General features: G+C 40.3%; 1 protein-coding gene and 1 pseudogene across 1 annotated transcript; one reads left to right on the plus strand and one right to left on the minus strand.

Moving 5' to 3' along the window:
- The first annotated feature begins 4,696 nt into the window (after window positions 1-4,696).
- On the plus strand, window positions 4,697-4,810 carry LOC136123033 (U6 spliceosomal RNA; annotated as a pseudogene).
- Window positions 4,811-5,867: 1,057 nt separating this feature from the next.
- LNP1 (leukemia NUP98 fusion partner 1) lies at window positions 5,868-22,631 on the minus strand. Its single transcript, XM_065877010.1, has 3 exons — window positions 22,473-22,631; window positions 10,297-10,527; window positions 5,868-6,017 (listed from the first exon to the last, which is right to left on the minus strand). The coding sequence occupies exons 1-3, from the start codon at window positions 22,629-22,631 to the stop codon at window positions 5,868-5,870; spliced, it is 540 nt and encodes a 179-aa protein (XP_065733082.1).
- Window positions 22,632-22,881: the final 250 nt, after the last annotated feature.

The following is a 22,881-nucleotide window of genomic DNA, read 5'->3' on the forward strand; positions in this document are numbered from 1 at the left end:
ACATCCCCAGGACTTATTTATTTTGAAACTGGAAGTTTGTACCTTTTGACCCCCTTCACCCATTTTGCACACTGCCTATCTACACCCCCTCCCCACCTCAGGCAACCACCAATGTGTTCTCTGTTCCTTTGTTTTCTCCCTTTTTTTTGAAGTATAATTGACATATAACATTATATTAGTTTTAGGTGTACAACATAATGATCTGATATTTGTATTCATTGTGAAATGATCACCACAACAAGTCTAGTTAACATCCGTCACCACACATGTTTACAAAATTTGTTTTTCTTGTGATGAGAACTTTTAAGATCTACTCTCTTAGCAACTTTCAAACATGCAGTACAGTAGTGTTAACTATAGTCACCATACTGTACATTACATCCCCATGACTTACTTTTTTTTATAGCTGGGAGTTTGTACCTTTCGACTATCTTCACCCATTTCTCACCCCCCATCCTCGCCATCCCTCCACCCCCCACCTCTGCCAATCACCAGTTTGTTCTCTGTTATCAATGAGTCTGTTTCTTGTTTTTTTTTTTTTTAAGATTCCACATATAAGTGACATCATACAGTGTTTGTCTTTCTCTGTTTGACTTATCTCACTTAGCATAATGCCCTCCAGGTCCATCCAAGTTGTCGTGAATGGCAAGATTTCGTTCTTTTTATGGCTAAATAATATTCCATTTGTATATATATATATATTATATATACACATACATACATATATATGTACCACATCTTCTTTATCCATTCACTCATCAGTGGAGACTTAGATTGTTTCCACGTCTTGGCTGTTGTAAATAATGCTGCAATGTACATGGGAGTGCAGATATGTTTTTGAGCTACTGTTTTGTTTCCTTCACATCAATACTCAGAAGTGGAATTGCTGGATTATATGGTAGTTCTATTTTTAATTTTTTGAGGCACCTCCATACCCTTGTCCATAGTGGCTGCACCAATTTACGTTCCCATCAACAGTACACTAGGGTTCCCATTCACCGTTGTTTTTTTCCTCACATCTCCATACAAGCAGATGGGGCAGAACTGTTCTCAGTCAACTACTATGATAACTGGCTCCAAAGTTGTAGCAGGAATTCAGCCAAAACAGAATTAGATAATCCAAGGTTACAGTAGGATGTTAAAAACTCCAAAGATAGAGATCATTAGAATTTATAATCCCTCCCTTTGCCAGTTTAAAATTTCCCATTGTGCAAATGTAAATCATCTGCACAAGTATTTTATGCCTCTTTCTTTTTTCATGCCACATGGAGATAACCAGTTTGTCATCCTCCCTCATGTGTACCTTTAAATACATTAATAAGTTATAAAAATTACTCAACATTTAATTAGTTTAAACCCACCTCCAAGAGTTTTGATAGGAAATGCTGCAGTTCTCTTTTCTGTCTGAAAGTAATGTTAGTGATTTTGTCATTGGCCCAACAGGGAGACTTCTCTGTGTCCAGCATTATCATCCAAAGGTCGGCTCAAGTCTGCCCCCTAGAGTAATCAGTGTGCCTTGACAGTAGTGCTCAACTGTATTAATTTCATATTTCCGACACTGGTCTTTTCCAGAGGACAGTCACTTTCTATTTTACCTGCGTCTGTATTATTTGAAAGTATGTCAGATACTGTTTTTTGGGTTTTTTTTAAACGTAGATTTTATTTATTTATTTATTTTTGGCTGCGTTGGGTCTTCGTTGCTGCACGTGGGCTTTCTCTAGTTGCGGCGAGCGAGGGCTACTCTTCATTGCGGTGCGCAGGCTTCTCATTGCGGTGGCTTCTCTTGTCGCAGAGCACGGGCTCTAGGCGCGTGGGCTTCCATAGTTGTGGCTCGAGGACTTCAGTAGTTGTGGCTCCCAGGCTCTAGAGCACAGGCTCAGTAGTTGTGGCACACGGGCTTAGTTGCTCCGCGGCATGTGGCATCTTCCTGAACCAGGGCTCGAACCTGCATCTCCTGGATTGGCAGGTGGATTCTTAACCACTGCGCCACCAGGGAAGTCCGATACTGTTATTTTTATAAGTAAAAAATGTTTCCATTGGGGGGGGAATACTATCTACAACACAATTTTTTATTTCAAGAGAGTATCATATGACAGTGTCTTGCCTAAAATAGGCAGGATTAATTCAAGTTCTAGAACCCTGGTTGTTCAGAGTCACATTCTCAGACTATATCTATTATGTCACTACTATGTGAAAGGCAAGGGTTCTGGGAATGCAAAGATGATTAAGATATGGTTCCTACTACTAAGAGTTCACAGTCTAGATGGGAAGACAGATGTAAGTAAATCATTACATGATAAAACCGACATGAGTCATACTATAGTACAGAAGAGAATATGAATAAACAGAGATATTTTTATTTGGAGAGAATAGGGAGGAAGGAAGGACGGAAGGAAGGAAGGGGGAAAAGGAAGGAAGGAAGGGAGGAAAAAAGAATCAGGTTAATAAACTTTAAAATGTTGTAACTAGTATTAGGCCAGTTAACCCAAAATAATACCATGGATTAATTAAATACCAATTCTTTTTAAGCCTCCTAGAATTTAAAAAATAAAATTCAAGTAATATAAAAAGAGGCTTGAGAGTTAGAGTATAGATAATTGCTGCCCAATAGAAATATGAGACATAGAGGTAATTTTAAATTTTCTAATAGTAGCGACATTAAAATAGGGAAAAAACAGGAGAAATTAATTTTAATAATATATTTTATTTAACCAAACATATCCAAAATATTATCATTTTTGTTGGAATCAAGGCGAGATATAAAGGGCCTGATGTGGGATGCTGGCAATGAGAATGGAATTTGGTAGGTCCAAGTGATATTTAGAGGCAAAATAAGCAGAAGTTGATAATTATTTGAATGGAGAACAAGAAGAGTACGTGATGGTTTCAAACCCAACCAGGTTCTTTGTTGACAACTGGTAAATTATGCTAACCATTCACTGAGACAGGGAAAACAGATTGGGGGCAGGCAGGGCAAGAAATAATTATTTACTTTAAAAAAAATGAGTTTGCAGGAATTCCCTGGCAGTCCATTGGTTAGGACTTGGTGCTTACACTGCCGAGGGCCCAGGTTCAATCCCTGGTAGGGAAACTAAGAACTCACAAGCCACGTGGCCAAAAAAAAAAGTGGTACCTATCGGTATATTATGAGCGAAGTTTTTAAGATGGAAGAGACTTGGGCTTCCCTGGTGGCACAGTGGTTGAGAGTCCGCCTGCCAATGCAGGGGACACAGGTTCGTGCCCCGGTTGGGGAAGATCCCACATGCGGCGGAGCGGCTGGGCCCGTGAGCCATGGCCGCTGAGCCTGCGCATCCGGAGCCTGTGCTCAGCAACGGGAGAGGCCACAACAGTGAGAGGCCCGCGTACCGCAAAAAAAAAAAAAAAAAAAAAAAAAGATGGAAGAGACTTGAGAATGTTTTAAGCAAGGAACCATTAAAATTATGCACTTGACTATTTTAAAAGATGTAAATGATACACTATTAACTGAAATGAACTCATGTTTGGAAAAAAGTGTGCGTGTGTGTGTGTGTGTGTGTGTGTGTGTGTGTTTCTGTATACACATAGATAATATTCTGGAAGGACAGACAACAAAGTATTAACCATGTTTATCTCCGAGTAGGTACAATAAGAGTTTTTAATTTTCATTCTTTTTCTTGATCTGTATTTTTATTATGACGACTATCATTTTGTGATATTTAAAAAAGGCAATAAGCTGTCACCTTCATATTCAGAGATTCCCCCCCTTCCATTTACTATGGTCCTGAAAGTGTGTTGAAAACAGACTTTCCTCCAATTTGATAAAATATAGTATAAAAGTCCTAATCCTAATTTTCTCAGGTACTGCTATCCTTGAAGGGGAAGAAACTTCACAGACATCCTGGCTGGAGTGGAAGGTGGCTACTGTCTCTGCCAGCCAGCCAATGGGTCCTGGGAACTCCAGGCGTCTCTCCTTTCCATGGGTGGGCCACCTCTCCCCAGACCTTTCTTTTGGGGCCACAGCAGGTGAGTAGACCATCCCCAAATCTGAAACTTGGTTAGCAAGACTGAAAAGTACCCAAAGCAAGGGTGTGGAAACAACACGTAGTATAACACAGACCTCAAAGGAAGGTCAGGTCCCATCCTCCCCCTTGGCGGTGGCAAATAACAGGCAAACACACCATGTAATAGCTGAAGCCATCTTTTACCTGTGTGAAAAATGATCATTAAAAAGCTGCATGAAACTGTCAATTCAAAATGGTGAAGGTGTAAGTTGTATGAATTGAAAGAATGCAAATTAATGATCATCACTAGTTTACTTTTCTTTCACTGTTTTCCTCTTCTCTTTTTCTCTCTCCTTTTCCTTCTTTTTATTGTCTATGCCAAAGTTAGTTTTTTCTTACATAAGCAGTAAGTTCCGACATTAGTAATGAGTAGTAGTTTTGAGAGACCTTCTTCTTTACAAAACAGAGATTCTAGCTTCCCTTGGGCATTTGATGATCCAAGACAGAGACAAAGAATAAATAGGGAGAATTCTACTATCTTTTCTTCTAGGGGAAAAAAACAGAATATGGCCTCAATATGTTAATTAACCTGATCGTGGTGATGATTTTACAAAGTATGTCAAATACTCATACACATACCAATCATGCTGTGCGATGAAAATATATACAATTTTGTTTGTCAATTATACTTCAATAAAGCCGGGGGAAAAAAAGAAGTGCCTGCTTCAGCAGCACATACACTCAAACTGGAACTTCTCTGGATACAGAGAGGATTAGCACAGCTCCTGTGCAAAGATGACAAGCAAATTTGTGAGGTGGTCCATACATTTTAAATAAATCATGCGATGTAATGTGCAGCATGGTGACTATAGTTGACAATATTGTATTGTATATTTGAAAGTTGCTAAGAGAGTAGATCTTAAAAGTTCTCATCACAAGAAAAAAATGTGTAACTATGTATGGTGATGGATGTTAACTAGATTTACTGTGGCAATCATTTCACAATACATACAAATACTGAATCATTACGTTGGACCCCTGAAACTAATATAATGTTACATGTCACTTATACCTCAATAAAAAATAAATAGTCTCATAAAGTTAAAACTCAGAGCATAAAGCTGATCTCGGAGATTCAGTCTCCACCCACGTAATCAAAATTGTAACCCACTCCCAAGTCCTGCTTTTCTCATTCACATCTGCCCGTTCACATGCAAATCACACACCTACTAAGTCAGGACCCACTGCAAAAGGGAAATGAAGGTCCTGCCTCAAGTTAGGAACATGAGTCAGCATGAACTGGGCTCCGGCCCTAACTCTGCCACCTCCCCAGTGAGTGACTGAACTTTCCTAAACTCCAGTTTCCTCAGCCAGCAAGTGAAAAGAAGACTAGGTCCCACCTCAGAGTGGTGAGGACTATTAGGTAATGCATTCAAGCTCTCAGCACAGTACTTGGCACCTTAATTACCAGCTCTCATTAAATGATGGCCTTTAGACATACTTATATAATTACTTCTAATAAAGAAGTAAGCATCGAGTCACACCAATGACTTTTATTTAAGATTATTTGCCAGGGTGATGTGGAAGAAGGGTTGGTGAAGACGTGTGGGTGGCTCTTTAAGTATCTCTCTTCACATTTTCAATAATTATTTTATGCTATTAAAATACCTTTTATCCTTTTTCTTCCCATAAAAGGGCAACAGAGCAGATCACACTCTGAAAAGCAGCTGGAGTATGATGCAAGCTGTCTTGGGGAGCAGCTGAATCAACCACCCACTTGAGTCACTCAGCATCTGTAGACTCTTTGCAGCTACCACTCCTGGGCCTGGTGAATTGGGGCTCAGAAAAACACAGCAGCATCAGTAGTCATGGTGTGGAAACAAAGTACTATTTGGGCCCCTTTTCAGACAGGGCAGGCAGGTACGCTTCTCCACACCCTTCCTTCCCAGAGCTCCTTCTTTCCTCCACTTTCTTGCAAGACCTCATTTCCAGTGCCCGGCATTCTCTCTCATTTCTCTCCTTTCTGCTCTCAGGTCCCTGAAAAAGAAGGGTCAGAAAAGGGTAGATATGCCGACAGCTGACAACATTCCACATTTTTCCTAATTATCAGAAATGAAGAAAACCCTAATCATTTAGCAGACTTTCACATCTTAGTTTCTAGTAATAAATTAGCATAAGCCTAAGGGTGTTGCTAAAGGTTTAGTCATAAAATAAAGGAATAGGGGGCCTTGGGCATTAGCAGGTGGTCTATGGAGGAAACTCAACCTGCACACTACTCTGCCTCTAATGTACGGAGGGATGTGATTCCACGGCACAGTAGAATTAACATCCTTCTGGTGCTTTTTGAAAAGGAATGTGGCAAGGGAATCATACCCGGAATGATTCTAACCTCCTTATGTTCACTCCCTTAAATTACAGGGCTTCCCTGGTGGCGCAGTGGTTGAGAGTCCGCCTGCCGATGCAGGGGACACGGGTTCGTGCCCCGATCCGGGAAGATCCCACACGCCGCGGAACGGCTGGGCCCGTGAGCCATGGCCGCTGAGCCTGCGCGTCCAGAGCCTGTGCTCTGCAACGGGAGAGGCCACAACAGTGAGAGGCCAGCGTACCGCAAAAAAAAAAAAAAAAAATTACATTAATAGTAGGGTTTGCACTAAGTGTTCAGGTGGGGACTGGGTAAAGAACAAAGTGTCAAGGAATGACATTCAACCACACAACATTCCCCAACAGGTTGCCCAGGGGTCTACATTCAATGACTGAATGAACACACACTGTTGTTCTAAGATGGGGAGATTCGGCACTAACTAGAGAGACCCTACTTCCTAGATTCTACACCTAGGCAGAGGGAGACAATCAATCAATAAGCCTAAAAGGAAATAAGAAAATAAAAGGTAATAATAAGTGCAATGATAACTGTAAATAGGGTGATATGATAAGGAACTGGGATGGGGGGGTGCTTCTTTGGTTTCCATGGTGAAAGTGACTTTCAAAGGAATTACTAACAAAAGAATGGTGTTGATAAATGTGGTGGTATCTATTTTTACACTTCAAGATCATTACTCCTCCCCTTCTCCATTCCAGTGAACTGGAAACACTGGAGAACCCCTGAGTGCCTATGAGGTGAATATATGCAGTGGTGAGTAACAGTCAGATGGGCAAGGTCATGACTCGGCCCTGCAGGGTGAGTTATGGGGATGTCTGGTTACTGTGGTGGTGTTAGCTACTGTACATTGTTAAATTGTTTTCATACCTAGATTATTTCATTTCTATCTATAATGGTCCATTAGTCAAAATCAGAAAGCAAAACAAATGATGAAGCTGAGATGCAAGTTAAAAGGAGCTTAAAAATTGTACTAGCTCTGTAAATATGCCTCCAGATTATTTTCATTAGCTCCATTGCTTGTATTAAATCCATCAGTCTGATCATAATTCATATTTAGCAGCCATGAATGTCTCTAATCCTTATAAAAACAGTATAAAAAAATATAGTGATGATTATTTGCAATTTGGCTTTTCCCTTATTGAGAATCAAGACTATCCAAAAATTGCTCATAAATAATGACCTGAAATATTTTTTCTTATCTCATCACTTAGAAACAAAAATGTGAAAAATTATCAAAATAAGCCAGTTGAGTTTTTCAATATAAAAATGAAAAAATTTAATGCTGTTTGTCATGAGCAGGTCACAAAAGCAGTTTCTGGCTCTTCTTGATGCTAAAGGATGTAAAATCTAAATCTATGTATTAGTATATATTTGGCCCCCAAATAAAAGGCAATATAGGGCTTCCCTGGTGGTGCAGTGGTTGAGAGTCTGCCTGCCGATGCAGGGGACACGGGTTCGTGCCCCGGTCCGGGAAGATCCCACATGCCGTGGAGCGGCTGGGCTGGTGATCCATGGTCGCTGGGCCTGCGCGTCCGGAGCCTGTGCTCCGCAACGGGAGTAGGCCACAACAGTGAGAGGCCCGCGTACCGCAAGAAACAAAAAAAAAACAAACAAAACAAAACAAAACAAAAAAAAGGCAATATATATTATTTTTTAAATTGCTGAAAAATCACACTTTTAAATGTAGTTAGCTTTAGAAAAGTGTATCAATTGTTAAATAGAAAAGTTTTAAAGTATGCAATGTTCCAAATTTTTTATTTTGCATTAAGATAAACTTTATAATATACTCTTTAAAGACTGATATAAAATAAATACTGAATTTAAAATTATTTATCATGTATATTTATCATATAATATGAAAAAAATTTTAATGATTTTGTAAATTCCTAGCAGGTTTCTAGCTATTATACAGTTGTCCCTTGGTATCGACAAAGGTGTTGGTTCCAGGACTGCCCACAGGTACCAAAATCCATGGATGCTCAAGTTCATGGGTACAGAACCCAAAGACAAAAAAGGCCGACTGTACATAACTATGAAAAGAGTTCTTGAGTCAAAAAAGTTGAAAATGCTGCCTTGGTTATCTTGGTACTCAAAAGGAAGAACTTGAGAAATGAATGAAACAAACATTTTTATATTTTAAAGATAATGTAATGAACATCTCTTTAAATAAAAACTGATTTCACATTTACACCCTTATGTAAATATGTGGTATGAATGTTTTTTCTGAAGCCATCAGAATCAACAAAGAATTGTTCAGATTAAAATTTTTTTCAGAATATATTTATACCCTCCCTTGTTCCAGAAAGAATTTAAAGCAAGTCAGTCCCCTAATTAATATAATTAATGATTTCAACACGTAGTTTTGAAACAGGAATTTTTTCACGCCTGTTTTATTCCTGCCAAAAGTTCATAATGTGAATCTAATCATGAAGAAATATCAGATGAACTCAAACTGAGCTTCATTCTAAAAAATAACTGACCTGTACTCTTCAGATGCCAGTCCCATGAAAAAGACCGAGGCATTGTTCCAGAAATAAAATACCTTAAAGGGACATGAAAATTGGTTGCATTGCATGATCTGGAATCTTGTTTTAAAAAATATTATTGGAACAACTGACAAAATATGAATAAGGTCAATAAATTAGATATAAAAGTTTTGTATTGGTGTTAATTTCCTGAGTTTAATTATTGTACTGTATTATGTCCTTGTGCCCTTGTTTGGGGGTGGGAAGGAGAGAGAGGGTATAGGAAAATGTGATAATATATTCACGTTTAGAGGAAATCTAGATGAAGGGTGTAGTTTTGTACTATTCTTGCAAACTTGCTCTAAGTCTGAAACCATATCTTAAAAAAACAGTATAAAGAAAAGACAAAACAGAAACTTAATAAGGTTTAGATAGAGTAAGTGACAGCTGTTCACTACTCCTCCTTCCTTATTCCTCTTATGATCCAGTAGAGAGAGCAGCTTACTGAAGGGGAATCGTAGATACACAAGGTCACTGGGACAAAAGTGAGGTGCCACCTGTGAGGCAAAGATGCACAGTGACAATCCCAACAGCCATCACTGCTAGGCAGAAAGCACCGCACTCAGGTGGACAATGAGGTAGCAAGCACCTGAGTGCCTTCCCCTGGCCATTCACAGAGCATAGCTCAAGACCCAGGTGGCAATACACCTAGGTTTACTTATTTGCTCTGCCTACTACGTGGCAGAAACATATCATTATTCTTGTTTCGCAAAATAAAACCAAAACCAAAGACCCACCGAAAAAAAAAAAAAGTATTTTGCTCAAGGCCACTCAGTGAGCACGTTGCAGAGTTGAAAAACTACCCCCCAATTAATTGGTCTCTAGTTTATTGCTTTATGTATCAAGTTTGGCATCATCAGTGGTGTTTCAATTCTTTCCCCCATTTCGTGCCTTTGTCTCCCTTGGGCTTCAATTAGACTCTGACAAGGCCACTGTGAATGCCTGGATTGCTCCTCTACTCCTGGATACTCACACCATAGTGTCCAGAGAGTTCCTTCTGTGTGCTTTTTAAAAGTACAGGGGAACACAACACCATCACAAACTATTTCCTACCAGATTAAATATGAGAGAACAAGAGCAGTAGGGGCAGTTTTTTCTTCTTCAGATAGTAAAAGGAGAACGAATCACAATTATTTATAATAAGGGTGATGAAAACAGAGGACCTTGGTAACAAAAACATTCCACATGTGCTCCTTTAGGAATTCTTCCTACACCACATGTCTTCAATAATAATAATTTAAAAATTTTATGTACACCTGGGCTATCTAAAACTGAGTGCCATTTTTCAAAGATCCCAAAACCAACCTGTAAATGAAGAAGTTAGATTTGTTCTCCTCAAACTAGGGGAGGATGAATCCTTTGGGTTTCCTTTTCTAAAATGGTTTAAATATTCAATAATTCTGTTACGTACCGAAGAGACAGAGCGTTTGGTTCTAAAGCAGAGTTGCTGTTCAGAGGACTCTGAAAATGCCTGAATTTTGGAATGGGATCTTCTTTTTGATTCCAGGGGCTCCTTGAACGACCCATCCCCTGAGTATTTTCTGTAATCCCGCACGTGAGTATGGCATTGAAATCCCTGGGCCTCATAAGAATGACTTCTAGGATGGCTGTCAGATGACATCATGCTGGGAAGCACAGGAAACTGGGAATACAGAATTTAAAATGTTACAATATAAAGAGACTGCACAATATTAGCACAGAGACAGAATGTCCATAAATTACTAACCATCTCATGTTGGACTGAAATTTTATCTTCTTGATCAGTAGGAGCTTTCTCCTGCAATGAGGCAGTGGGGTCAGTTGGTCAAAACAGTAAGTAGAACATCCCAAGATTAGCTATGTTGCTCCTCTATCATTAGGGTGGTATAATAAAGTGCTCCAGCCTTAAATTGATATGTAAAAATAAATTTCAAAATGATCAAAATAAATTTTTTTTTTTTTTTTTTGTGGTACGCAGGCCTCTCACTGCTGTGGCCTCTCCCGTTGTGGAGCACAGGCTCCGGATGCGCAGGCTCAGCGGCCATGGCTCACGGGATCAGCCGCTCCGTGGCATGTGGGATCTTCCCGGACCGGGGCACGAACCCGTGTCCCCTGCATCGGCAGGTGGACTCTCAAACCACTGCGCCACCAGGGAAGCCCAAAATAAATTTTTAATGAAGCCATAAACATTTAAGAAATAATACAAAGGCAAATATCTGTGTGCTTTCTGTATGGAGAAGGAATTTCTAAGCAAAAGAGCAATGGAAGAAGTCATAAGGAAAAAAATTAATTTAACTATATAAAAATAAAGCTAATGTGCCTAAAAAGCAACATATAATACGGTAGACGAAAGAACTTTAAAAATATTTGCTGCATGTTTAATAAATATTCTGAAAATAAGGGTATTTCACATAATACACACAAACATAGAGGTCATGTTACTACAATGACATCAGTGTTAAAATCACAATTGGAAAATGATGAAAAAAAAGACAGTTCAGATAAACCAAACTTCTGGAAAGAATTGTGACACTTGCTCTGTTATTTTCTCTCACTCCCCAACCCACTCCACTCCAGCTTTTTCACTCACACTTTTTCTTTTTTGTTTGTTTGTTTTTGTTTTTTAAAAGGTGTATTTAGTTCCTGTGCAAACTTTGCTGTAGCAGAGAATGCTGCAATGATATACATTTTGGATGTGTATGAATGTATCTGTAAAAGTGAAACAGGTAGGTTAATAAAGAATAAGTGCATTTTAAATTGTGATATGTATTGTCAAATTATTCTCCAAAGAGGTGATACGAATTAATATTCCAAACCATGAGTGTGCCTGTTTCCCCAAACTGCCAACAAATAGGAAGAGTGAGATAGTATTATTGTTTTAATATGTATTTTTCTTATAATGAATGATGCTGTATAAACTTCATATGATAAAAATTGATGGAGACTTTAGGATTTCTTGGCATCTCATGTGTTACAAAGGATTAGACCCATTTCACAAGCGTGTGGGCAAAGGGGCCCATACTCTGGGATACAAGACACCTAGGTTTGGAGTTTGAGATGAGGTCCCGTTGATGGAGCACCTACTATGTGCAGACACACTTGCCCCTCACAACAAGCAGAAACTTGCTTTTCCACAGTGCTATTATTTATCTGAGAAAAGCTGATTAAATGGCTTTTCTACATGGCTGATAAAGGGAAGAGCTAGGATTGCAATCCAAGTCAGTTGTAACCACACTCTATGCTCTTTCTGCATGCTGGCATTACTAACTACTAACTTGGAGCAACAAGGCCAGCAGATCTGAAATCAGAAAACCCAGGTATGTCAATCTGCTACTCACTAGCTGTGTGACCTTGGGTAAATGATAACCTCTTTAGGGGTGGGGGAGGTTCTCAGGTTTCTCAAAGAACTTGTCAAAAAGCTGGAGTTGTTACCTTCAAGTCCTTCCAGGCCTCACTCTCTAGTACCTTGTAATATGGCAAAAAATAGCTGTTAGCAGTTCCCTTCTGTATTGAGGTGCTCCTATGTTGGGTGCATATATATGTATAATTGTTATATTTTCTTCTCGGATTGATCCCTTGATCATTATGTAGTGTCCTTCCTTGTCTCTTGTAACATTCTTTATTCTAAAGTCTATTTTATCTGATATGAGTATTGCTACTCCAGCTTTCTTTTGATTTCCATTTGCATGGAATATCTTTTTCCATCCCCACACTTTCAGTCTGTATGTGTCCCTAGGTCTGAAGTGGGTCTCTTGTAGACAGCATATAGATGGGTCTTGTTTTTGTATCCATTCAGCAAGCCTGTGTCTTTTGGTTGGAGCATTTAATCCATTCATGTTTAAGGTAGTTATCGATATGTATGTTCCTATGACCATTTTCTCAATTGTTATGGGTTTGTTTTTGTAGGTCCTTTTCTTCTTTTGTGTTTCCCACTTAGAGAAGTTCCTTTAGCATTTGTTGTAGAACTGGTTTGGTGGTGCTGTATTCTCTTAGCTTTTGCTTGTCTGTAAAGCTTTTGATTTCTCCATCAAATCTGAATGAGATCCTTGCCAGGTAGAGTAATCTTGGTTGTAAGTTCTTCCCTTTCATCACTTTAAATATATCATGCCACTCCCTTCTGGCTTGTAGAGTTTCTGCTGAGAAATCAGCTGTTAACCTTATGGGAGTTCCCTTGTATGTTATTTGTCATTTTTCCCTTGCTGCTTTCAATAATTTTTCTCTGTCTTTAATTTTTGCCAATTTGATTACTATGTGTCTCGGTGTGTTTCTCCTTGGGTTTATCCTGTATGGGACTCTCTGTGCTTCCTGGACTTGGGTGGCTATTTCCTTTCCCATGTTTGGGAAGTTTTCGACTATAAACTCTTCAAATATTTTCTCTGGTCCTTTCTCTCTCTCTTCTCTTTCTGGGACCCCTATAATGCAAATGTTGTTGCATTTAATGTTGTCCCAGAGGTCTCTTAGGCTGTCTTCATTTCTTTTCATTCTTTTTTCTTTATTCTGTTCCACATCAGTGAATTCCACCTTTCTGTGTTCCAGGTCACTTATCCGTTCTTCTGCCTCAGTTATTCTGCTATTGATTCCTTCTAGTGTAGTTTTCATTTCAGTTATTGTATTGTTCATCTCTGTTCGTCTGTTCTTTAATTCTTCTAGGTCTTTGTTAAACATTTCTTGCATCTTCTCAATCTTTGCCTCCATTCTTTTCCCGAGGTCCTGGATCATCTTCGCTATCATTATTCTGAATTCTTTTTCTGGAAGGTTGCCTATCTCCACTTCATTTAGTTGTTTTTCTGGGGTTTTATCTTGTTCCTTCATCTGGTACATAGCCCTCTGCCTTTTCATTTTGTCTATCTTTCTGTGAATGTGGCTTTTGTTCCACAGGCTGCAGGATTGTAGTTCTTCTTGCTTCTGCTGTCTGCCCTCTGGTGGATGAGGCTATCTCACACTTTTTCATCTAACACTAATGTTAGTCAGGATATTGGTCTGCATGTTGCCAAATTCTGGGCACTTAATGGTCTTTAGTCACTCCATAGCATTCAACCCAGTTGCCTATTGAACCCTTCTGGAAACAGTCTTTCCCTTGCTTTTTACCACTGCACCCTCTTGGTTTCCCTTTGATCTTTCTGTCACTGTGTTTTAGACATTTTTGCTCACTTCTCCCTTCTAACTACTCATAACTGTTGGAGTCCCCCGATACTCTAAACTAGTCCTCCTTCCCTTCCTTTGCTTTCTTACTTTACACTGTCTCCCTCAATGTCTCACCCCCAGGCTTCAATTTCCATCTATAACCGAGTTTCTGATTTATTTGTTAGCCCAGACCTCTCTTCTGAGCTTCTGCCCACTCAACTTCTCCTCTTGGTATCCCACAGGCACCCCACCTGACTTGTCCAAATTTGAACTCATCATCTCTCCTTCCCAAGCCTGCTTCTCAGGTGTCCCAGAACTCAGAAACTGGCACCACCATTTGCCCGGTTACTCGGACAAGTAATTCAGAAGCCCCCCTCCACATCCAGTTGCCAAGTCAGCAGATTCCACCTCTTAAATGTCTCTCAAAACCATCTACTTTTTTCCAGCACCACTGTTACTACCCTAATCCAAGTCATCATTACCTTTCACCCAGATTCCAGCAGCAGCCTCGTAGTAGTGGATATCCTGCATTCATCCTCACTCATTTTATTTCACTTTTCCCACAGCAGCCAGCATAGTTAAAACAACGTCAGACTCATACCTGATCACATTTCATTTTACACCTCATCTTGCGCGACCCTCACCTCTTCAGTGACATAGCCTCACTGGTCTTCTGTCAGTTCCTCCAGCTCACCTGCTCCTGCCCAGCACAGGCACTTTTACAAGTGGTCCTCTCTGGCTGTGACCCCGCACACAACCCCATCGCTTCACCTCATCGCCAGCTAATCACCCTTCAGTCACCATGGAAACTGCATTTCCCCAGAAAGCCTTTCCTACCACCCCAATTGATTCAGGCTCCTGAACCACCATTAGACACTCTCCTGAGATCTCACACTTCTTCATGACACTTATCATAGCTGTCATCAATAATTTGGTTAATTTTGTTACACATCTCTCTTCTCCATTAGACTGTATGCTCCTTCATGTCAGGGGCTACATTTCATTCTCTGCTAGAATCTCAGTATGCAGCACTTTGCCTTCTTCATAGCATGAGTTCATTAAATATATATTGAATGAATAAATGTATAAAGAATGAAAGAAAAAGAAATACCAAACATAAAAATTGTTTATGCTTATTAATAGTCAAAAATTATGTTAAATTATATCACATACAATTTTGCCTTCCAGGTTAACAAAAAAAATATTTTAATAATACTAACACTAGTAAGAGTGCTGGGGGATAGGCACTGTCATTCCTTGCTGGTAGGACTATAAATGGATACAGCTTTCCTAGAAAGCCGTTGGCAGTATGAGTGAGTCAAAAGGCTTAAAATAATTTCCCTCCTTGGGTCCATACATTGCACGTTATTATGGGCTGAATTGTGTCGTACCTCCCCCCCACTCCCGCCCCGCCAAATTCATATGTTGAAGCCCTACGTGAGTAGCTCAGAATATGACAGTATTTGGGATAGGGTCTTTAAAGATTAAGTTAAAATGAGGCCATTAGGGTGGCCCTAATCCAATCTGACTAATGTTCTTACATTAGTAAGGAAATTAGAGACACTAGGGATATACTCACACAGAGGAAAGACCATGTGAGGACACAGCAAGAAGGTGCAATCTATCAATACAAGCCAAGGAGAGAGGCCTCAGAAGAAACCAAACCTGCTGACACCTTGATCTTGGACTTACAGCCTCCAGAGCTATGAGGAAATAAATGGCTGTTTAAGCCACCCAGCCTGTGGTATTTTGTTATGGCAGCCTGAGCAAACTAATACACATATATAGAAACATACTCTCAAACAATAATCAGAAATATGGTTAAAGATTTATAAAGTTGGATCTTCCCTGGTGGTGCAGTGGTTAAGAATCTGCCTGCCAATGCAGGGGACACAGGTTTGAGCCTTGGTCCAGGAGGATTCCCACATGACGCAGAGCAACTAAGTCCGTGCACCACAACTACTAAGGCTGTGCTCTAGAGCCCGCATGCCACAACTACTGAAACCCGCGCACCTAGAGCCCATGCTCCGCAACAAGAGAAGCCACCGCAATGAGAAGCCTGCACACCGCAACAGAGTAGCCCCCACTCGCTGCAACTAGAGAAAGCCTGCGCACAGCAACGAAGACCCAATGCAGCCAAAAATAAATTAATTAAATAAAATAAATTTTTAAAAAAAGATTTGTAAAGTTGCTAAGATACATGAGGTAAGTCTGTATAAATTAGTCCATTTACAGCAGGTCACACGTGGTACTTGGTGCTATGGATAAATTGGGGAGCAAAACAGAGTGGCCCCCTCTTAGAACTTATGTCTGCAATGGAGATAAATAAATGGGGCATATGCCTGCATCCTTGGCCAAATGCTATTAAGGGAATGTTCAAGGTGCAATAACAGGGTATAGCAGAGTAAAACCACATACATTTGGGTGGGTGTTGAGGCGACTGGGAGGATAAGGGGAGACTTCTGTGAAGGTGTGACAAGCTACAATCTGAAGGATGAGCAGGGTTAATTAGGAAACAGAGAACACTTGTCCGCCTGAGGATGAGACCATACGTGCAGAAGCCCTGCCACAAAAGGAGCTCGCTGGCGTAGAAGGAAGAGAAGTCTGGTAGGGCCGGGAGTGCCTGAGAGGAGAGGGGAGGGCTGGGATGGGTAAGCTGTGGGGACATCATAAGATGGGCAATCTTAAAACATACCCAACTGTGATCAGAGCCTTTGTCTGCAATCTGGGGTTGTTTTCTTCCTACTCCTTTTTAGTATTTTTCATGTCTTCTACAGTGATCATGTATTATATTATCAGGAAAAATACAATACTTAAAATTCGAGACTGGGACACGGAAGGACAAATATTACATAAAGTATCTGAAATGGTCGAGCTGATAGAAGAATAGAATGGTGGCTGCCAAGGGCTGGGAGGAGGGGGATATGGGGAGTTGCTAATCAATGGGTACAAAATTCCAGTTATGCAAAATAAGTTCTAGAGATCTGCCACACAACTTTGTGCCTAAAGATGACAACATTGCCTTGTACACTTAGAGATCCGCCAAGGACGGTAGAGCTCATGTTGCGTGTTCTCACCACACTAAGATTTTAAAAATAAAACTTAAAAATGTGAGACTGGGAGTGAAATGCAGATGTTTGTACAAATGTCCTCTTCCATTGAGAGACCTGAAAAAAAATGCAAGAGTTTCCATCACAATATAAATAAACAATATCTCCTTAGAGCAGATGAAATTTCCAGTTAGTCTCTTTTGGTGTGGGACCTTGTGAGAAACAAGCTTAAAAGAGCTCTCTAATTGGTTACAGGGAGAAAGCTACCACTTTTAAAAATGTTTACTTACTAAGTAAGCTCTACTTTTGGAATTTTATATGCCCTTCTAATGTAAGTTCCCTCATAAAGACTTGAATCAACGCCCTAAATAGCTGACTTTTTCAAGGTCTGGACTTGTCACCTCCATGGTCATGGACCAACCTTAGGGATCTATCTTCCACGCCGTGAAGTAGGCTCTAGAACGTGGAATGGGATCCCCACGCTCCGAGCTCGACACCTGGACTCCCCAGCTCCCAGGCTACAAAGGCTGCAGCAGGCATGGATTTTCTGAGCAATAATCACCCAGTGCCCTGACTCTCACTAGAAAACAGTCCTCTGAAAAACAATGCTGTTTCCTACTGTGGTCCCAGAAAAAACATTTCTGTCAAAAAATAAATCCTATGCACTCTCTAACCCCAAGCCATAGGTCCTCACTTAAAAAAAAAAAAAAGTTATGTAACATCTTCACTTCAAGAACTTAACTACTTGATGTTTTTTATTCTGGGTTTAATTGCAATCACCCTTCAATTGTACCCCCTCCTGCCCTCTGAGTAAACGCAAGCACCTGAGCCACCCGTCAACAGCAAGATGAGAAACAAGAGGGAGAAAGATCCAGGTGTTGAGACAGTAAGACCCATGTTGAATCTTAGTGCACCGTGTGTGTCAAGGACTCTGGGGACCATGCCCTTATATCTAACCTCAGAACAAATCCTACAAGGGAGTTATTCTTCCCCTTTTACAAATGAAGAAAATGAATCTTAGTTTGGCTAAGTGACTCGCCTATGACATGTGACTAGTGACTTTACAGGAGAGGTAAAGTGCCATGCCTAAGCATAAGACATATCTTCCTTGGCTGAATAATCCCAAACTTCTGTCTTCAACAGCAACAACAACTTCATTCTATTTCTATGTGAAACTTCCTGTAAACGTGACTTTTAATAATGTACCAGTTGTAACAGAATTCGATTACGAAAGTAATAATAATTTGTAGGTTTTAGGAATTAGTCTAAAAGAATTTTATGTGAGGAATATTTTATAATGTAGACTAATTGCCTATCAACAGAGCCAAGAGGGTTATAGTCAACTAGCTATATATGGCAACAGCATCAGGAAAAAAAAAAGATTCAAGTGTTCAACTGGTGAAACGGTAGGTCAGGGCTTCCCTGGTGGCGCAGTGGTTGAGAGTCTGCCTGCCGAAGCAGGGGACACGGGTTCGTGCCCCGGTCCGGGAAGACCCCACATGCCGCGGAGCGGCTGGGCCCGTGAGCCATGGTCGCTGAGCCTGCACGTCCGGAGCCTGTGCTCTGCAATGGGAGAGGCCACAACAGTGATAGGCCCGCGTACCGCAAAAAAAACAGAAAAACAAACAACACAGTAGGTCAGTTACTATCCACTGGGCATCCTTTAGGGAAACTAAAAGACATTTTAAACTCTGACACATAAGAAGGAGGAGGAGAATGGAGAGGGGAAGGTGCAGGATAGGAGAGGAGGAGAAGTACTTATTAGGTATCAGGCACTGTCCTAAGCACGCTGTATACATTACTCACTGGATCTTAACAACACCCATATGACGTATGTACTATTATCATCAATTCCATTTACATAGAGGGAATCTCAGACAGAGAGAGGTTAGGTAACTTGCTCAGAGTAATGCTGCCAGAGCCTTCACTCTTACCCACTCCACTCTGCTGCCTTCCCAGCAACTCCTCTGTCTCAGCATCTAGTAGAAGAAACAAGTCCATGGAACATTATGATAAAAGCTCCTCTGTAGAAACATCCCTGATGCCTGAAATTCTATTCGTAGTTTCATTTCTTTGGATTAAGGCATTGTCTCCTCTTAAAATTAAATACAAACTTAATCTGAAAAACAAGGAACCACTGTTTGTCATGAAAATTTAGGGCATCCCCTCTCTCTTCAGGTTTGAGAAATCCTCTAAGGGGGCCATGCCCCAACCCATCCCTGTAGTGAGCAACTACAGGAGAACCACCGCTGCAGTGAGATACTACAAGGACGAGAGTGTGTAGCCACCCTTGGGTCAATCAGGAATAAAAATTAAAATTAGATATATCTTCTACAGCTTTAAATTGAGAATATGAGGACAGAATATAAAATTGGTTAAAGGTGATTATTTTTTTAACATCTTTATTGGAGTATAATTGCTTTACAGTGTTGTGTTAGTTTCTACTCTATAACAAAATGAATCAGGTATATGCATACATATATCCCCATATCCCCTCCCTCTTGCACCTCTTTTATAGTTTCAAAAAGAAAAAAAAATCCCTTGTGTGCAGATAGGTAGAGGTTTATTTTGTACCCCTCAAATAATATGATGTAGACCAGCACATATGCTTATGTGAGCATCAAAGAAGCACTGAGAAAGACCATGTTGAGTTAGCAAAGCCCCAGGTCAGGGAACTCAGTTCCTCCTTGAAGAGATCTTTCATTCAGCTTGATCCTCCCTTCTACCAGGCCCTAACTGTATAGAACAGTGTTAAGAAAACCATGTTAAGCTGAAGGAGAAGATGACTAAAAAGTCAAATAGACTATTTAAAATTCACTTTCAATGAGTAGAATAAATAAGGGATATGGAGATTGTTCTACTTCAAGTTTGTATTCCTGTGACGATGGAGGGAGAGGGTAGATTAGTTCTACCTTCATATGAGAGAGTAATCAGAGAGACTTCATATTACTTACCTTATTTTTTTTTCACCAAGCACCTCAGGAGAGTAAAGTTAGATTTTTTAATTTGCTTTAAATCAGCAGTCGCAGATTATAATGAGTCTTGTCAAAAAGTAGTGTTCTCTGAGAAGGACCAAGTTTTACCCCTCGTCTACCTCATTCTTCCTGCCAAATTTGTGTCTTCCACCAGATTAGAAGTGCCACAAGAACAAACACCATATGTCTTCTTTTACCCTGTTATGCTATTGTGCCTTGCACAATGCCTGGCACACAGTAGGTGTTCTATAAATATGTTTAATGATTTAATGCTCCATCGCTATGGTTTTGCAAGAATCATGAGGCCGAGGAGCCATATTAGAAACCACATTCAAATAGGAAAGAAGGGGGAAATTCTTCTCTTCCTTTGCATGCAATACTGATGGATGTAGGTTACTAATAGGTTGCAAGAGGGAAGAGCCTTAGAGTGGAGCAGTGGGGAGAGAAGGAAAAAGATAAGGTTAAGAGTAAGCTTTTTTTTTTTTTGCGGTACGCGGGCCTCTCACCGCTGCGGCCTCTCCCGTTGCGGAGCGCAGGCTCAGTGACCATGGCTCACGGGCCCAGCCGCTTCGCAAGCATGCGGGATCCTCCCGGACCGGGGCACGAACCTGCGTCCCCTGCATTGGCAGGCGGACTCCCAACCACTGTACCACCAGGGAAGCCCAGCTTTTTTTTTTTTTCTAAGGTCTTTTATTGAGCTCAAAGCAAAACACAAAACTTCAAAACCTAATTTTTCTCATATCTCTAAAGTACGAAAAATTTGAGCACATCTTAGAGTTAGGAAAACTTAAGTATCCAACTACAGATTCACTTCACAAATACATGGCATTGTGTGAACAGAGATGAAGAATCAGACCCCCGATTTTCTAGGACTCTGCCCACATCACCCACGGTCCCCTGATCTGTGTTTTTTCAACTCAGTCAGGTTTTCATGTTTAGCCCATGCTTTGTCTCCTTAGATAAACACATGCTTTCTGCATGGTAGTCTGATAATTATGGAATTCATTGTCAACTCAGAGAATCTAAACAGGTTAATTCAGGCAAATGTCCAAAGCCAGTACGAGCAGGAAAAGATATATGGACCCCATTTAGAAATGTTATACAAAATAAATTTTGCTATTCCCCAAGAGCTTAAGGCAAACAATATTGTAACCTATAAGTGGATTCTTGAAATAGGGTAGATTATCCCAGTTTTTAAAGTCTAACAGATATTAAAATTTATTCAAGAAACTATATTTTATAAGTCATGTTTCTTTCTTTGATTTCATAGTTTCTGTGGCTCCAAAGGGCTGTTGTGATAAATAGCGAATCTCATTTTTTCTCTTTGTTTCTCCCTGGTTCTCACTGTCTGGCTGAACACTAGTCATACTCCTGGTTCACACATTATGTATACCTCACTCAATGTGGGCATAAGAGATTGAGATGAGAGTGTGATAAGCAGGTGTTTATTTTATAACAGAATCATGGAAAGCGAGAGCTAGAAGGGTTCTTGGAGATCAACCAGTGCAACCTCTCTCCTTTTTTACTTAAAGAACCTTAAGTTCAATGAGGTGTTGAAATGCGCCCTTTGTCCCTGATTACGTGTTTGGTAAGAGATCTATTTTCAAATATTTGTGTCTCAGAGAGGTCTTATTCCTCAAACTTGATGATCATTGGGCGTAAAAGATTGCCTTACAAGTTTTAATATACTTCACATGCATTATGCTTCTGGGAACTCTGGAGCTAAAAATAAAATAACATTACCCCTAAACTTATTTGGTTCTGGAGTTAGCAGTAGCAGGGGGTTGGAGAAATATTCTCTGGTAGCTGGAATTCTAAGTGACATGTGTACCCGCTGCTGAGTCCACACCTGGTCAGGCCCACCCGCTCCCCTCTTGGGAGCTTTCCTGCTCCCCTGACACCGGGTGCTCTGCCTAGCCATGGAAAAATAGTGCTGAGGGTGGTAGAATGTTGGCTTTGTCTCCCATCAGGAAACCAAATGAGAACCAGCAGAAAGAGTGTATCAAATTTATCAGAGGTAGTGATTTATTATATGGAATCCCCAATTCCTTAGATGTCACCAAATAGTGGAGCTATTTTCAGTATTTCAAAAAGACTATTGGAAATCAAACAGTGATCCACAACAATGCTACACAGACTATAACATCAGGTTTCTTTCCTTTGGCTTGAATTATATTACCACCCAATAGGATTATGCCAGGCTTATCAGGAGCTCTGAAAAGCGGTTAAATATATCTTAGGTTGCTAAAAATGAAGGAATCATTACTTAATAGATGAAAATCAGGTCCCTTGGAGGACAAGACAAAATGATAAAAGGGATTTTTGTGAGTATAAAAAAAGGTTTGGAAGTACTCATTTTCAACCAAAGAAAACTTTATACCAAAGGACTCTCAAAAAGATCTAAGAGAAATCCCCTTCCCCTAGTCTAGCTCTCCCCCGGTTCCGTCATAATAACTCACTGGGCAGGGCAGGGAGGTTTTCCTGTAACTGGAGTTCTGTGATCCATGGCGGTCCCGGAGTCCTCTCTCATCCTCCTCTATCCAGCTGTGACCCCAGAAGCTGCTCATCCATTTGGCAAAAGACACATCATCATCATCGTCATCATCTTTGTGCTCCATGTAAAGGTGATTCAAAATATCGAAGGCCTGTTCCTAAATCTGGCAGAGAGAAATATTACCCAACAGGGCTGATTTGATGAAACCCAGGATCTCCTTCAAAAGACAAAACGAAACCGATGTTTTCAAATGGTCTCTGATAATGGAATCCTTAAAGGAGAAAGATTTACTAAACAACCACTTCACCATCAGGCAGCCTCTGGTAATGTCTATTTATAAATAATGCAGCCCACATTCCCCTCCCCTCTCCCTG

The sequence above is a fragment of the Phocoena phocoena genome, chromosome 4, assembly GCF_963924675.1.
Source record: "Phocoena phocoena chromosome 4, mPhoPho1.1, whole genome shotgun sequence".
Classification (NCBI taxonomy): Eukaryota; Metazoa; Chordata; class Mammalia; order Artiodactyla; family Phocoenidae; genus Phocoena; species Phocoena phocoena.

Coding starts and splice junctions, on each gene's coding strand:
- LNP1 (XM_065877010.1), bottom strand. CDS start 22,631: ATGGAGCACAAAGATGATGACGATGATGATGATGTGTCTTTTGCCAAA. Junction 10,528..22,472: donor AAACCTCCCTGCCCTGCCCA/GTGAGTTATTAT, acceptor CTGTATTCCCAG/TTTCCTGTGCTTCCCAGCAT. Junction 6,018..10,296: donor CCAAACGCTCTGTCTCTTCG/GTACGTAACAGA, acceptor CTTCTTTTTCAG/GGACCTGAGAGCAGAAAGGA.